Source organism: Sinohyriopsis cumingii, unplaced genomic scaffold (assembly GCF_028554795.1).
Source record: "Sinohyriopsis cumingii isolate HCF-2022 unplaced genomic scaffold, ASM2855479v2 utg000309l, whole genome shotgun sequence".
Taxonomy (NCBI): Eukaryota; Metazoa; Mollusca; class Bivalvia; order Unionida; family Unionidae; genus Sinohyriopsis; species Sinohyriopsis cumingii.
In genome coordinates, this window is record NW_028315887.1 from 287,770 (window position 1) to 304,791 (window position 17,022).

The window sequence follows — 17,022 nt, forward strand, 5'->3', positions numbered from 1 at the left end:
ATAATTGCTCTTTTTCTCTTGCAAATTCGACATTTATTTGTCCAGTTTCGTTTTGTTGTTTAGTTCCTAAATATTTGCCGATATGCCTCAGGTTCAAACTCACAACATGCATGAAAATGTTATCTCATTCTCTCTCCTCTTTCAGCAACTGCAGTTATATTTATCTCCCTCTCCTCTTTCTCCAATTGCATTTGTTTCTCCTCGTTCTCTTGCTGCAACTGCATATGTCTCTCTGTTTCCTCTTGCTCCAAATGCAATTGTTTTTTTCTCTTTTTGAAGCTCAAGCTTACTTAACTCGATCTTAGTCATGTATTATAATTTCAATTCAACAACTTACACGTTAGACTGAGATGGAGACTTACTAATCAAACCCAAAGAACTCTTACTTTAGATATTCTTTACTGCCAAATACTGAACCAAAACATGTTTTGTATTTATTACTTCATTAACGAAGCATTTGTCGGAGAAAAATCATATTGTCCTGCAACCTAGAGTAATTCATCCTTTTCAGGGACTCTAACCTTTCCTGGGCAGACTTAAAAATAACGTTCTCCACGTTCGATCACATTGTAAAAGCTTCTTGGTTTTATTAAAGGTTTCTAAAATTTGAAATAATACCTGTGACTAAACAAATTCTGAAACAATGTGAATTTAAATTTCAGAAACAAAATTTTCTGAAATGTTTTAGAGAAATTCATATTCCAAGGACGAGCCTCCAATTTTCTACTACGACTCTTTGGTCTTCAACTAAGTAACAGAAAACACTGAGGAGTAACAAGCGTTGTAAAATTCAACGAATAATGTATTTCCAAAGAAAACAAAGTGAACATTTAACAAATGAACGAATTAAATCCAAAATAGTCATAGAATTACAGACACAAGTAATTAATGATTAAATTTCTAAATAAACTTTAGTGGAAATCCAAAATAAATCCAACGCTGAAAATGTAGATGTGCCTGTGGTGGCCCGGGTAGTTGTGATGCGCCAACAGTCTTTGGCTGTATTACAATAATACAATCCAAGAATATATCCTTTTTTGGAAATTTTACTATAAATTCAAGTCTCTATTTCCACGAATGTTATATTTGAAGAGCAATTTGTATTTACAGAGAAGAATCACTTGAATTAAATAATTCGAATAAATAGGTTCCAGCCCAAATGAAGTACTGGACACATTAGTAGTTCCATTGATTCTCACTCAAGATCTTGTGACACGAAATATTTTTTTCTAGAAAAACAAGATTATATAGGCCTCTACTTGACCTCGGGTCACAATTAGCATTTTCTACACAAAACAAACTATTACCAATGGAAAAAACTTGTAGAAAGTTTTTAATGTTTACAAAATAAAATCTTCGTTATGTTTAGAAGTCTATTACGAAAATTATCTTAAAGAATGTGGAATTTATCAGGGAGGCCATGTATATTTACAATATAAATCCGATAACCTAGACCGAGACCCAAATTGAAATATTTACTTCTAATTAATAAAAATGATCCTAATATTAAAACGAAACACACAGAGAATATTTTAGCCATGTGTTAGTTGTTAAAAGAATTTTTTTTTAAAATCAACGATTCAGGTGAAGTAGAAAATGAAGTTGATATTGGACAAGGTCAAGTCAAAAACACAATGTTGCAGTATCAATAGAATAAATTGAAATAAAATAGAAAGCAAAAATGTCTAACTAATCTACAATAAAAAGGAACTATACATTACAATAGACATGCATGTACTACCAAAATAAAGATTGCTCATTTTTGCTCATTTTTGTCTTCCAAAAGTTTTTTTAAATGTTCAAACTGATCAAGAGAGCTCTGCTTCATCTCCTCGACGTATTTGCTCAATTCTGCATTCCTGCGTTCTTGAGACCTGAAAGCGAAGTAGTACTAGTGGTAGTGGTAGCAGTAATAATAATAACAGTAATAATAATAACAGTAGTAAATATGTTTTAAAACTACTACTAATAATAAAATAACAATAATAATAATCATCATCATCATCATAAAAATAATGATGATGATGATGATGATTACGATGGTAAACAAACCTAAAAATGCTAGCAGAAGAACAAGAACGTCAACAAATAAACAACATTTTTTGTTTATCCCGTCGTTTTTACACGCGCGCTTCCAGTGACGGTGAAAACATATGCTGCACTGGCATCACATATTTGTTTGAGATGATACATTGTATGTATTGACACACACACGCACACGCACACGCTAACAGCACTAAACTACAAAACTGGTCTGCGCTAGAAAACCAAGCACAATATAAAGTTTCAGTACTGGCAGCTTTCATCCAGAATAGTTTGCTTCTTAAACTATTATTTGGTTATGTCTTGATCTCTTCATTATCTCGGATAGTTTTGTTTCTCTGTTCAAAAATATTAATACTTACGGAATTATCCGTGTGAATCTTTGCGTGTATGTATTCTTGTGTACGTTATTTACTAGCCCTGAGAAAAACATTGACCTATGTCAAAACGTAGGGAAGCTGAAGTTAACATATGTGTAGGAAACCGCGTTATTTTCCAGCGTCGTTTTCCAAATCTGTGTCACTCTTTAATATTTGTATTTTCCGTTTGTATAACGATTTGGTCTCTCTCGAATTAATATTCCCTTAGCAACATATAGATCGCGAACATAATGTCGAAATCACTGCTGTGTTCACAAAGTATTGCACATAGTGTCAGAAAAAGTAGCAAAACGTTATATTTATCATAGTTTAAGGGTTTTCAGATAATTTATAGAACTGAAATATTCAATATAGACAGCAAATGCAATAGTTTTTAGAAATGATTTTCTAACAGTTAGTAGTGGTAAAGTCACCAGTAAAATCCACATTGATAGTTACTTTCAAAATGCATGTATTAATTATACTATTGCTACTGCAGATGACGACAATAATAATGAGGATGACAATAATAATAGCCAAGATGATGGTCATCATCATAAAGATACTGAAGGTGACACACCTTTTCTCCTTGTAAAGTATGTCTGTCAGATGGCAAGTCCTTTTTTTTCATCTTCAAGCTGATTTGATATTTATTTTCCTCTGAAATTTTATTAGTTGCGTAATATCTTTACATTGTATACAAATCATGTAGGTAATTTCATTTATCTGTATTTATTTGATTTATTGATCATTAATCGAATGTGATTAAAGTTCATTTGGACACTGAAACATAATTTCTAATACTATGTCTCGCAAGACCGATGATACTGTTAATAAATGTGAATTCCTGATTAATCTTGCAAACCTTGAGGATAACGGCATCGAATGACGATATCTGGGTGACATTGAATATCAAATGGAACAAATATTATATCGATTCACTGTCAATTTACACGATTCATGTGGAAAACTATTGTTAATAAGTTAAATAAGCTCATAATTTAAACATACTGGTAGTTATTTGGAGTAGTTTTTTTACAGCTATTTCTGATCGTATCTCCTTAATGAGCTCCCAAAAATGTACAATCTTTGGCATTAAGCACAATCTGTCTGTGTGTATGTGTGTGTGTGAGTGTATGTGTTGAATTGCCGGTAAAGTATTTGGAGCCGTTTGACACTAACTTAGTTCCATTTCGTTTTCCTGATCTTTCAACAATATAGTTCTAGCAAAGTATTATCTAAATTTACTGTAGTAGTACAATTTTATTTATTCTCAATAGTAACATATATTTTGGATATTTTTGTTTTAGTGTTGAAATTATTCTATCTAGGACTGGAAAACATTTTTTAATTTTCGATAGTTGTTTGGGGCAGATGGCCCATTAACGGTAACATTAGTCATTTATATTGTACGACACTAGAATTTCTAACGGGAAATATTGTCCATAAGTTTCATATGGGAAAGAAATTATTAACGCAAAGGGTCGAGTATTGACAGCCATTTTGTCTCCAATCCAACACATACTATATATTTTATCCAGCAACCACTTTTTGAGCACTATCCAAACACAGAGTGATGAGAAAACACTCTATTCTTACATACATACAAATATACTATCACACACAAGTGCTTATCGAGACACTACTCTACCTTATACACATGATAGCGCGAGAGAATGTTTAAGAGATTTTACGTTCTGCCTTATTTTGCGAAATACATAGAACTACATACAACATATGGAAAAGACATTTGATCGGGTAACAACCCATTTCATTTACATCACGCTGGAGGTATTCCAGTAACTCCATCAAACGCTGGCTTCCCACAATTTCCCTGCTTTGCAATGTTGGACGTGTATGATTCTTTTTTCTTTTTTACTGGTGAACTCAACACTTGATATGGTATAATTGAGTATGTGGAAGAAAACATCGCTCACACAGAATACAACCCTCAAACGGAATACAAATGTAACAAATTAAGCCGACTTAAAAAAGTTATTCGTTTCATTTTCCCAAAACAAATCTCTATTATCATTGAGAATGAGACATTTATAATATACAAGTAGTCCAAAGGCATGATTAAGTCTTCCCATTGGATTAACGCTCATTCTTGTATTCTTGGTCGAGTTTACAATGGTTGACGAGACTGGTGAACACACCATTTTATACGGGAAAGGTACGCGTATGGATGAAAACATCCCCCGATTCGGTACGTACGTGAACAAAAACATGATCAATATCTATACAGAGAATGTGAACGAGGATGCCAACAAATAAAAGCCAAGACAACGCCATTTTATTCCAAAATCGACATAAAATTAACTAACTAAAAACAAGAATTCAAACTGACAAAATGTTAAACATGAAAATATTTACAAGGTTGACAAAACATCCAATGGTCTAAGGAAACTGTCGTTTGAGCGAAAGGAAAGAGATAGCCATATGTTAAAAAACCTTCTGTTTAATTTATCATTGTTTCAAGGGTACTCACGATCTAAACAGGTCACTATGTGTTCTAAAGAAAATTCTAGACTGCGATGATCAAGAATATACAATACACACAAGAATCTGATCCGTGTAATCTGGCAGTGATTACAGCATTTTTTCCTATAATATCAATGATGTCGTTTTCCAGAGGAGGTAGTTCATAAGAATCAAAATATTCCACACTGTGATCGTTGGGAAAGTAGGCAGCTACCCAGTGGGTTCCTGTCATTTGTGTTGATGATATAGGTTTCCACATCATTATTGTTTCGAAATGGAAGTTCAACTTCAGCACACATCAAAAGATTCCAAGAGGTTGTATATGATCGGTGAGTCACCAAGTAAGGTGGTTCCAAGGCAACCATTTATTCCGTGTTTTCTTTGCAGGTAATGACACTCGATGAGTTCACACCGTACTTTTTCCCTGAAACGCTCCGTCAAGTAAGTCGGTGAACTGGAAGTTTCCTTATTATATCCTCCTTTTTGCTCCGTTAATTCTACGTTGTCAGAATTGTGCAGTATTTTACGATACTGAACACTCATATTGCACGCAGGGGCATGACGCGTGTGCCTAGAGGAACTACTTTGTAAACAAACAGTGTACACTCATGTAGTATCATGTAGGAGACCTTAGGTTTCAGTTTATTAGATTTGTTTGTGGATGAACTAAAATAACTGTTTCTTGTATTTGAAAGTAAAGGTGATAAATTGCTGTGGACGAATTTACTGAGTCACAAATGAAATTTTAAAAGAAGCAAACGAATGAACTCACAATGCCCAAAAGAAACGTGAGATACGGAATATTGAAAATACCATTCTGATCAGTTAAACAATTATTTAGGAGATATGTTCGTAAAATTTCGTTAATGAAATTGTTCAGGCTTTGACCAGTAAGCTATGGGGTATACAAATAGCATGGTAAAACATACTAAGGGCATGGGCTATCGCACATCTGTCAGATACGTACCATTTGCTACGTGAAAGTACTAAAATTGTGGGGAAATGAAGGTCTTGTTAGAAAAGAAAGAGCCTCAGAGCCAAAAAGCCAAGACGACGAATAATTCTTATTTCCGCTGGGTGAATGTCTTGGAGAAGCATGCAAGTGACCACGCAAAAGCATATCTTCTTTAGCTGTTAATAAGAATGGCAAACATATACTTATCTTTGTGCATCTTGAATTTCCTCAAAATGTACTTTCTTTGTTCTGCAAATCCGAATTACATGAACTATGTCATAGGTTCTACAGCTTGCTTACACGTTTATCGAAATTGTACTGTTATTTCGATTACGTTCCAAGTGCATTCAAATTACTGCACTAAAAATTAAATGAACGTGAAATTCCAGAGCGCTTTTTGAGAATTACAATTGAAAGAGTTCATATTTTCCCACCTTATAATTCCAACCACAGCAGCAGGGAGGTTCTACAGACCAGACCGTTCCAGCAAAATAAACCTTCCTACGAGAACTTTCTCCGTAGAAGCCTCAGATTACAAAAATAAAGCCTTCTACGAAAAACAATTTGCGTAAATTCAACCCTGAGTGCAATTTTTGTGTGCAAATTATATGATTCTGGACAAGGAAAAAATATAATTTTTTTGGGGTGGGTGGGAAAATGATTGGGTGTCGATGAAGTTTGGTAAAGAAAAAGCTGCAAATTTATGAGTAAATCTGATCAAGACCGACTCGATACCTACTACGCGGATCATGAAGATTAATCGTGACAAAACCGTGTGGTATTGCCTGAGCGTGACTGAAGAAATTTTTGAATTTATTTATGTCCATGTCGCCGTTGCACCAAGTTTGATGAATATTCCTCAGCGTGTGAGTATCAACACCATTGAAAACTGATAAAATATTACAATTGTCTCTAATAACTTTTGGAATTTGCGTATATCGCTGTGTCACGTAAATCACATCGGTATTCTTGTGTCGGCCACGCGAGAATATCCTAGCTGGGTTAGTTTGTTTATCCAGCATCACATCATCGAAAACAACAAGATTATTAACATCACCGTTTAGATTTTCCACTGATGGAGTTTCATTAATGTCCGTGATGAATTCTATCGTACCATCTTCAGTATTATCACTAAATTCCTTTAGTACTTGATAACATCTCTGATCATCAACGGATGGCGCAACCAAATACAATTTGTTCCATTTTAACCATCGCATAATCAAATTCAACAACAACTGCGTTTTTCCAGATCCCGATGGTCCAATGATTATCATTCTTATCGAATTTGGTAACGCCGCGGTGTGTTTTATTTGCTCGCGTTTCTTCGTGGCCGAAAAATCAATTACATTCATGTTACTAGAATACATGGATCTATATTGTGTTAAGTGTCGCACTCGAACTGCTACGATAAATCCAATCGAAGTCGTTACACGCAACAACAGAAATGCAATCAAAGGTGAATGTGAAGTTTGCAAGACAATCAAGTTTAGATTTGTAAAAAAAAAAGTAGAACCGGAGGAGACATCGCCGCCTCCTTAACAAATCTACCTGGAGCTCCTTGGGCGAAATATCCCGGAGAGAAACATCTGCCAGGATACAATTACTGTGGACCTGGTACGAGGCTCGATATAAGACTCAATAATAATAATAATCAACCAAATCCTGGCGAGGATCCAGTAAACGCCATCGATAACGCATGCTACTATCACGATCTTGCATATCGTAGCGGAGATTTAGAACAACGACATCTCGCTGATATTAGATTAATTCACGCAATAGACGCAATTCCTAACAAAAATTTTAAAGAGAAATTGGCAACTTGGCTGGTAAAGGGTGCGATGAAAGGTAAATTAGTTCTCGGTGCTGGTAAATTATAATGGAGCAGATATATTATTCTCCGCGAGGTTTTTGGCGAGGAAAATCAGCAATTGCCAAACTTGCCAAGGCAGCAAAAGTAAAGCAATCCACCGCTGCATCATGGTTATCAAAACAAGCAGTCTGGCAAATTTATCTTCCTCCGCCTAAGAAAATATCATATGCGAGTTTCTCTGTCAGCGTCCCTAATGAAGTCCATCAGGCTGATTTAATGTTTCTTCCTTACGATACCGTCGACGGAGTCACATATAAATACGTGTTGACGGTTGTTGATATCGCTAGCAGATACAAGGAAGCGGAACCGTTATCGAATAAAACAGCAACAGAGATTGCTAAGGCGTTTAGCGAAATTTATTCACGATCTCCATTAACATGGCCGAAGCTTCTCCAGGTTGATCCAGGTCGAGAATTTCTTGGCGCGGTTACTGCGTTAATGAAAAAGAATAATGTTAAAATCCGTCGCGGTATTGTAGGTGTTCATCACAATCAAGCTATCGTTGAGAGATTCAACAAAACACTAGCAGAAAGATTATTCGGATATCAGTACGCGAGAGAATTTATCCAAGATAAACGATCTCACGATTGGGTAACAAGATTACCTCACGTGATTAACGCACTAAATAACGAGGTAACACGAACAATATCAATGAAGCCCGCAACTGCAATTACAAAACCAAATATACCCCTAAAGCGAGATTCCACAATTCCGCCTGTGCTAGGTAGCGTCACAGTCAGATATTTATATAAAGAAGGCGAGGCCGAGGGAGGCAGAAAAAGAGCAACCGATCCAACCTGGAGCGTTACAACACATAAAATATCAGCTGTAACAAGATCGTCAGGAAGACCAGCAATTTATTTCTTAGATTCACTAGCACCACAACGAGGATTTACCAAAGAGGAATTACAAATAATACCAAAGGATACTCAACTGCCGCCATCGTCGTTAATGTGAAATTTAATTCTACCTAACTGAGATAATTTTCTTACTCGAGACACGGCTAGATAAACTAAATTTGACCAAGAAATTCTATCATCGACGATCCAAACTTGGCCATCTACTGTTAATCCCTGCGATGAGTGTATCGTTGTTGCGTATCCTAGTTTCCATGGCGATCTTTCCGCGTTTATCGCATCATTGACAAGATTAATATCAACGAAAATAATATCATTCAAAACTAATATTTTTTCTTCTCCGCATGGTAAAGTAACACTGATATTTTGTTTCCTGGTATCAGCTGGCCTGTAACACAACGGTACCTGCAATGTTGAAAATTTCTCACAATGAAGTTTGAATAACATTTCCTGAATAGCATCGCGAACAATTTTTCTGCTAGCAACAATCAGATGATCTGGACGCCACGAATTTAGAAAAATATCCATCGGAGTTTCGTCGATTATTTTTCTCATCACATCACATTGAAACTTATTCGGTTGTAATCGAATTATTTTTTTAAACTCGGTCAGTAAAATATCATCGGATCTATAATCAGCATCGATTTCTTCATAATAATCAACGAAGTTTCTGAGCCATTCATGTGGAGATTCGCCATCAATAGGATCTGGCTGACCATGATCTCCGCACATTATCACAGCGGTATTTTTTCCTTCCAGCCAACCCAGGAATGATTTTAACACAATTAAATTTACCGTGCAAATTTCATCAAATATTATAATCTTGTTGATATATTTGTTTCCCATGCGAGCCGAATCCCACAATCCACCGCTGTATTTGAAATAACTATGATACGTACAAGAATCAACGCCGCGTTGTCTTATTTCTCGCGCTAATCTGTGAGTTGGAGTCAACACGATCATATCAGATTTTGAAAATAAATTTATCGCTCTTGTTGTTTTACCGCTACCGCCAGGACCGTTCATGTAGACAAATTTACTTCGTGAAATCGGATCAAACGCAGATGCGGCCGTTGATACTTCATCGTATTTATCTCGATGAAACTTATCGCAATCTTCGACATCGGCGTCTTCGCAATAATCTAGAATATCCTCGTTTTTTATTCTCCAAGTTCCCCAGGAACCATCGGTGATTAAATTTTCTAGCCTACATTGATATTTTTTATCGATATAAAACGAATCCGTTGCAACCCTTACCGCGATATCGGCAAATTTATTTATCATTGATAGCAAATTGATACTCACATAAGCGAGCATTGACGACCGCAAATGAGTATACTGCGCCGATTCTCCATCGAGATAAGTAATCACGGTACCTAACTTCGTTCCATCAATAATAATATTTTCTCTGTTGCAAAATATTCCACGCGATACTGTATCGGCAATAATAAAATCCATCTCAGCATCATTGATGAATAATCTAGCGTGTCTATGCTTATGATCAACTGATCCTCCTTGAGTGAATTTACCAATGATTTTTCTTCCAATATCTTTCGCGTTCTCGCAGTCCGTGGGTAACCACACTTCAGTTTGTTTCCTATAGGATATAATCGCTTCACTCACCGTCAGCGATATCAACATCGACGAATCCAGCATATACCTCAACAGCACTATAGGGACCCATCTGCGTTGAGAGAAATGCCTGCCAAACCAAATATAGCAGATTTTATGTAGATTTTCAGCAAATTCGAACGACGTGACACAAGCGAATCCTGTCATGACAAAATCAGGTAACGGTCCGTTAATTGCTACTCTTGTCATTTCGTTGGTAGGATGACCGAATTTAGCAAAGTAATCCGCACAATCGCCATATCCGAGAAAACTTCCAGGATAGCATGCGCTCATATCAACAGAAATCATATCTTCGAAATAATACTTGGTATTCCATAATCCTCCATGGCCGTATTCGATACAACTAAGTTGAATATCATTGAGAAATTCATTCCTTGTAGGTTTCCACGAATTTCTCTCTCTGGCAGCGTGAGCGGCAACAGACGGAACAGTAAAACAATTTGTCAGCAACTGATCTGGATTTGACGAATATTTCTCCGCGATATTTTTCATCGATTCATGTAATAGTTCATCACGGTAAATATCTCCGCGTGGTAAAATAAACTGATCGTATCTTTCTTCGCTAGAAAATAACCAGACCGATATTGGATCGGACTTGGCTAATATTTTGATATACCTAAACATTGCATCGGAATTGTCTTTCCCAGATTCCACGGGATAAAATTTAACATTACGATCTCGAGGAAATATCATTACTGACTGAGTCCACGCATGTGAATTATGATCAACAATTTCGATTGGTGTTCCTCGAGAACTATACGGCGATGAATATAATATTTCTCCCGATAATGTTTTTACCGTGATAGGAAATTTAAGTTTCTTGCTTAACGCAGCAACATCGTCAATCGATGCGCCATCAACAACCGTCTTTGCCCACGTGTTAATTTTATCCAATCTCAATTGAGTTAGACCAGATCCGCGACGAGCATTCCTCATATGCTCGATAACTCGCTCAGCCACGCAGTTTATCATCGGTGATTCTTTCATCGCAGGTAGATTTTTTACATCAGGATTATTATTCAGCCGATAAATTCCATAAACAACAGCACTAGAAGGATAAGCTCTAGCATAATAAGGACCATCAATTCCCAATAATAATCCCGGCTTCGAATTTTTATCAAAAACGACATTTTTCTTACCGCCACGTACTGGATCTCGTTTATCACGAATAATCCAAGTGTCATCGGGCATTTGTGTAATAAATTTTATTCCAAAGATAAATCGCTCTTCCTTGTGTTCAGATTTTATATGCTCAATTATCTTTTTCGCTCGCTCTAGATTCATCGTAGCATTAACGAAGTTAGTTTTCCACGTCGACCAGGTATGAATCGCTCCATCATCGAAAAATTCTTTCTTAGCACGATCAACTTCAGGAATGATAAATTCTGCCTCATCAAGATCAAATATATCCATTATTATATTTTAGACAAATGTTTAAATTATAATGAAGCAATGCGCGTGGATAATAGTCGGATCAACAAAAACATGTGACAAATCCTGCAGAGGTGAATACTGTGGCGCTCATATATACGAAATTCGACGAGGTAACAAAGGACCACAGCGATGTTTAGTTTGCCAAGTTGGCATTCGAGGAAAAACACGATTATGTTTCTCCTGTGGAGGGAAAAAATATCGTGAATTATGTCGATATTACAAAAAGAAATCTTCCTCGGTGATAAAATGTGAAGAAGATTATATTAATCGATTCAAGGCAAATTTCGATTTAAACAAATGGAATATTGTATATGGAAACAAAATCAACGATTCCTGCAATGAAAATCACGAGCGAGTATAGATCTCATCCAACAATCAGTGGATACGAGGCATCATCGGATGGTACTGTCAGACACATCAAAACAAAGAGGTGTGTTGGTAAAGTCAATAAATACGGTTATCTCAGATTTACCATCACCAAAAATAAAAAAACAATAAATTACACAATTCATCGGTTCGTATTCGAATGCTTTCATGGACCAATAGAAATCGGACTTGTCATCGACCACATTGACGGTAATAAACTTAATAATGAATCTTCCAATCTGCGCGCAATCACTCAGAGCGAAAATTGCATTTTCGGTAATTCTGGTAAATATCCGAAGTATGCCAGGGCTGTCAAATCGATAAATCAAGCAACAGATGAAGAACTTGCATTTGAGTCGACAAGCGCCGCTGCTAAATATTATAATATTAGTTCACACTCGGTACAATTTGTGGCAGAAGGAAAAACCAACGCAACGTTTTCCTACAATCTCGGTGTTTGGCTCAAATTTTCTTATATCCGAATAATACCGGATTCGGAAATCGATGAGGAATAATTGAAGATTTACAAAATTAATATAATGAATGAGGAAACTATAAACGATATCATTGGAGCCATCGATGATCTGAAGAAAAAAATAAATCTTCCATCGGATCTTGACACGAATAAAATCAGATCAGAATTCGAGACGATTGTTCAAGGAAAACTCGAATATAAATACACGCTGCCGTCAGAATATAAATTAATAAAGAAAATCCAAATTGCGATGTATCAATCACTTGCTACAGTCAGCGATGATCGCATCGAGGATTTTGTTAAATTATCGATGTTGGTAGAAAACGCTAGATTGATTTTATCAGACGCGTATGAATCACGAAAAATTACAAGTTCGCGTGTCAGACAGTTGAAAAAACTTGTCGATGAAAACAAAATTAGAGAATCTTCCGATTCCTAATTCCACAAAACAAAAAAAAACAAAAATTAAAAAAATATATTAATTTTGAAAATTTCCCTGGATTTTATTTATTTTTTTCGCTTATTTTTCCCACGGATACAGATTCAAGAATCAAAGATTCTCACGATTTCACTAGCAAATTGATACTTACAGTTTCTCCTCGTATATCAAGTAAATTTCCTTTCTGATCCGTTAGTTTGAAATTTATTCTTGTCAATAATCGATTATGACATCGCAGGTAAAACGGATTCATTGGTTCCTTGATTATCAAATAACCAGGAGATGCGCTAGGTGAAAACGAATACAATACAAATCCCTGATTCGCTTGATTCGACACTGACGAATCAACATTATAACTACCCTCGACAACATCCGCGTGAAGATAAATCGCGATAACTTCCGTTATATTAACGATATCCGGCGATATATGTCGTCCACCTTTGTCAGGATCGTTATTGTGTTTAAGAATCAATTCTGAATGTATTTTTTTGGTCCATGCGGCATGTAATTTCGGAAATAAATCATCAATGGTATCAGTGACGGATTTTCTCATCGCATCAAAATCAGAATTGGGAAATTTGAAATTTGGCAGTGTTTCCTCGGTTAATTCAAATACTCTCATGAATTTTTGTTTCTCACCCGAGTTCTTGATCAACTCGAATTTGCTGATAGGAAGAACATATTCGGCAATTGATATATCGTCGACTATCGCCCGAATAAACATATCATGATAATATTCAATATCATTCGCAAGTTGATTTAAAATTTTCACGTGCTTTATAATTTCGCTACATGAACCAGATTTATTTAGGATGCATTCATGAAATGATCCGCGCAATAAATTTAATTGTAATTCGTGTTCTTGAATAAACTCGTCGAGGGTTCTTCTTACCAAGATACCGTCTATGGGGGCTATTATCCTGTTAATGTGGGTAGCGTCGAAGATTTTCACATCTGGGGGGATTTTAGGAAGAAGCAGCCATGAGAGAATTCTTTCGTTAATAAAAGTGAAAGCGAACATTACTAGGTTAAATTTGTGGTTATTCATGAGATTGATGGCGCTGTGGATCAGAGGTTTGTGTTTGATATCTCCATACCATCCTTCGTTGGTTGTAAAATCTTCCTTTTTTGGTTCCGGTAGTTCTGGAAGGGTTTCATCATACCAACCTGGAATAATAACATCCGATTTCTTTGGTTTTATCAGAGGTGCGACCTCGGGCCAACCTAATATATTCCTGATCGATGATTGGTAAATATCTACCACGTACGGTGATTTCACTTCTATCATTGACGATAGTGTTGGATCATGTGAAGATATTTTTATTCCCGGAGTAGCATCGCCGGTTAAATTTGATATTCTAGTGGTAAACTCATTATTCAGCTGATCAATTTCGTAACTACCGGTTGGTATACCAACGACGATCCAATCGGGTGTTCCATCGGGTTTATTTTTATTTGCAAAAACAAGTGAATTATTTGGCATCAAATTACCGAATGATTTTGATCTAACATTAGGCCAGCTGTTGTAGACGCGCAATTGTGTTAACGCAATTTCGTTAACGTTAATTGGTGTTGAGAAATTAATACTAAACTCGGGTTTCGTTGAACTTAGCGATATTAACGTTGTTGTCGGCGGTGTTGTGTTTGTCACGATCTGGGCTAACTCGGACATTATTAATATTCATTTGTTCAATCTCCGAGTAAATACTGATCATTGAAGAAAATTCTAGATCGGATATAATACCGTCATTAAGACTTTCAGAAAGTAACAATGATAACTTCGAGTACGCGTCACTAACTTTAGTTAGTTTATTTTTGTACGAAGATAACTTTTCACTTGTGCACGAGGATATCTTTTTTGCGATGATATTAAGAACACCGGCAATTGTTGTTGTTGACGAGATTATTATTGTTGCTACAATTGGCGCTATCATTGTTACCGCGGATAGAATTATTCCTGCACCAGCGACCACAGCAGATACCGCGTACACTGCAACATCAATGATAACTAATTTGCGCTGGTATTTATTTATTTTTGTTTGATAATCGTCAAGTTGTTTTCGCAACGAATCCTGCCATGATCGCGCCTGATTATATCGGTAATCCGATGCGGTCATTTATTAATCTACGATAACAATTACGGGATTACTGCCTATATTTCGGCTAAATATTCGAAAATTACAGAATAATTCATAATTTCCATGCTGGTTCTATCTGGTGGTTCTAATATAAATATATTATCATGACCTTTGTGCATAATATAATTAAAATTTTTTTCGTGGATGCTACGGCTAGATATTACCTTAAAATTTATCGAAGATTGAATGAATATTCGATACATACCCGTAATTGGCGGGTTAAATGTAAATATATTATCCCTGGGTGTCCACCATGCCTCTTTTCGTATCTCTACCACAAGTGGCACACTGCAGGTAAGATTTTTTGTTTCTACTTCCTCTGGTATCGAAATTCGCGATAATCTTCCAAGGTTCATTGACGATATTTTTGTGTTGATATTGTTAATTTTTGTGGTTGTTTCGATAATTTCCCTACCTAATTGCTTTACGTCAGTGGCGTGACCAGTTTTATCGGCGGATTGATCAATTTTTGCTGTTGCAGCAAGAAGTTTCGTGTTTAAATCTCGAATTTCTCCGTCGTACGTTGATGTATCGACCTTTTGACGCGCTAATTCACGTACCACGTTAATTTCATCGTTGATGGATTTTATTTGTCCTTGCATCACGTTAATCCCCTTGGTAAATTCAGGAACAACAACATTACCGAGTTTAATAATTTCCTCGTTGATTTTTTTGTTGAGATCGTCGATCGATGGTTTCTGACCCATCGAGATATTTACTTCGTTAATTTTGGCAAGAATATTAGTAATTTCCTCGTTGATTTTTTTTATTTTTTTGTTGAGATCGTCGATTGATGTTTTATCGATTTTCTGACTCATCGAGATATTTACTTCGTTAATTTCGGCAAGAATATTAGTAATTTCCTCGTTGATTTTTTTTATTTTCTCGCTAAGATCGTCATGTGATGCTTGATCGGCTTTCTTATTTGCTAGTTCGTTTGCGGCGGAGGAAGTATCACTGGATGTTTTTATATTCTCGTCAAATTTTTTGCTAAATTTATCTAAAGCATCGTCAAGTTTTTTAAGGTCGTTATTTAGCCTATTAAATCTTTTTGTCATTCTGTCCTGAAGATCGTCGTGTAATGCTTTATCGGCCTTCAGGGGTAACTTTGCTATAATATCGGCGATATCAGCAATAGATTTTAATACCATCTCCGATTGGCGAGTAAATTGACTAATGTGATCGCGGTATTCGTCTCGCTTGATTATATCAGTTATTTTGACGTTGCTAGTTTGTAATCGCCCTTCTGCATTTTGAAATACAGCAACTTCGCCAGGATCCACCTCTGACAGCGATAAAAGATTGTTAATATCGCTCTTGGTTGCGAATTTTGATGTATCGATGTCGACTACGTCTTTTTTTTCTTTTCTGAAGAGAGATCTACCGTAAATGTCAACCATGATATTTATCTACGGTATATTCAAATAAAATTTTGCGATAAGGACGAGATGATTTTGAAATTGCATCAAGGACATTAATTGACTCTGGACCACATATTGGTGGATCCGCTAATGTTTGTGTTGGAAGTGTTGAATACCAAACCGGAAGTTTTAGTTTTGACACGTATTTGATAAATTCATTTGGCGGTGCTAATCCGTATGAGTCGAAGTAAATGATTTCGCGAGGATTAATCGCATACGCAACCCAGTGAGTGCCAGGGCCGGAATTTTTATCGAGATTTATTATTCCTGTCTCGGTGAGATTTGGTTTATCTGGTAGTTGATCTCGCATAAATACGCCTCTGAAAAATTTTATTTTCTTTTTTTTTGCTTCACTTATTAAATCTAAATTTGAGGCTGGTAGGCTCGACTTAGACCGGATCCGTACGGGGGTCGTCTTAGGTAAAGGCCGGATCCTTGTTGCGGCTGCAACAATTTTGCGAGAAGAGAGGGGAAGAGAAATCCTCCCTTTTTTTTGCGATATCCTCTTCCAACAACTTTTCCTGCTATTGCGGAACCTATCCCACCAAG

The 17,022-nt window shown here is 36.2% G+C and overlaps 1 protein-coding gene across 1 annotated transcript in view; it reads right to left on the minus strand.

Annotated features, from left to right (window-relative positions):
* Positions 1-833: 833 nt before the first annotated feature.
* Positions 834-17,022, minus strand: part of LOC149774359 (uncharacterized) — a 46,074-nt gene continuing 29,885 nt past the window's right edge. The window contains exon 8 of the mRNA XM_089945380.1: positions 834-1,874. Coding sequence (XP_089801506.1) covers positions 1,757-1,874 — 118 coding nt within the window. The 3' untranslated portion in view covers positions 834-1,756. The remainder of the gene's footprint in view (positions 1,875-17,022) is intronic.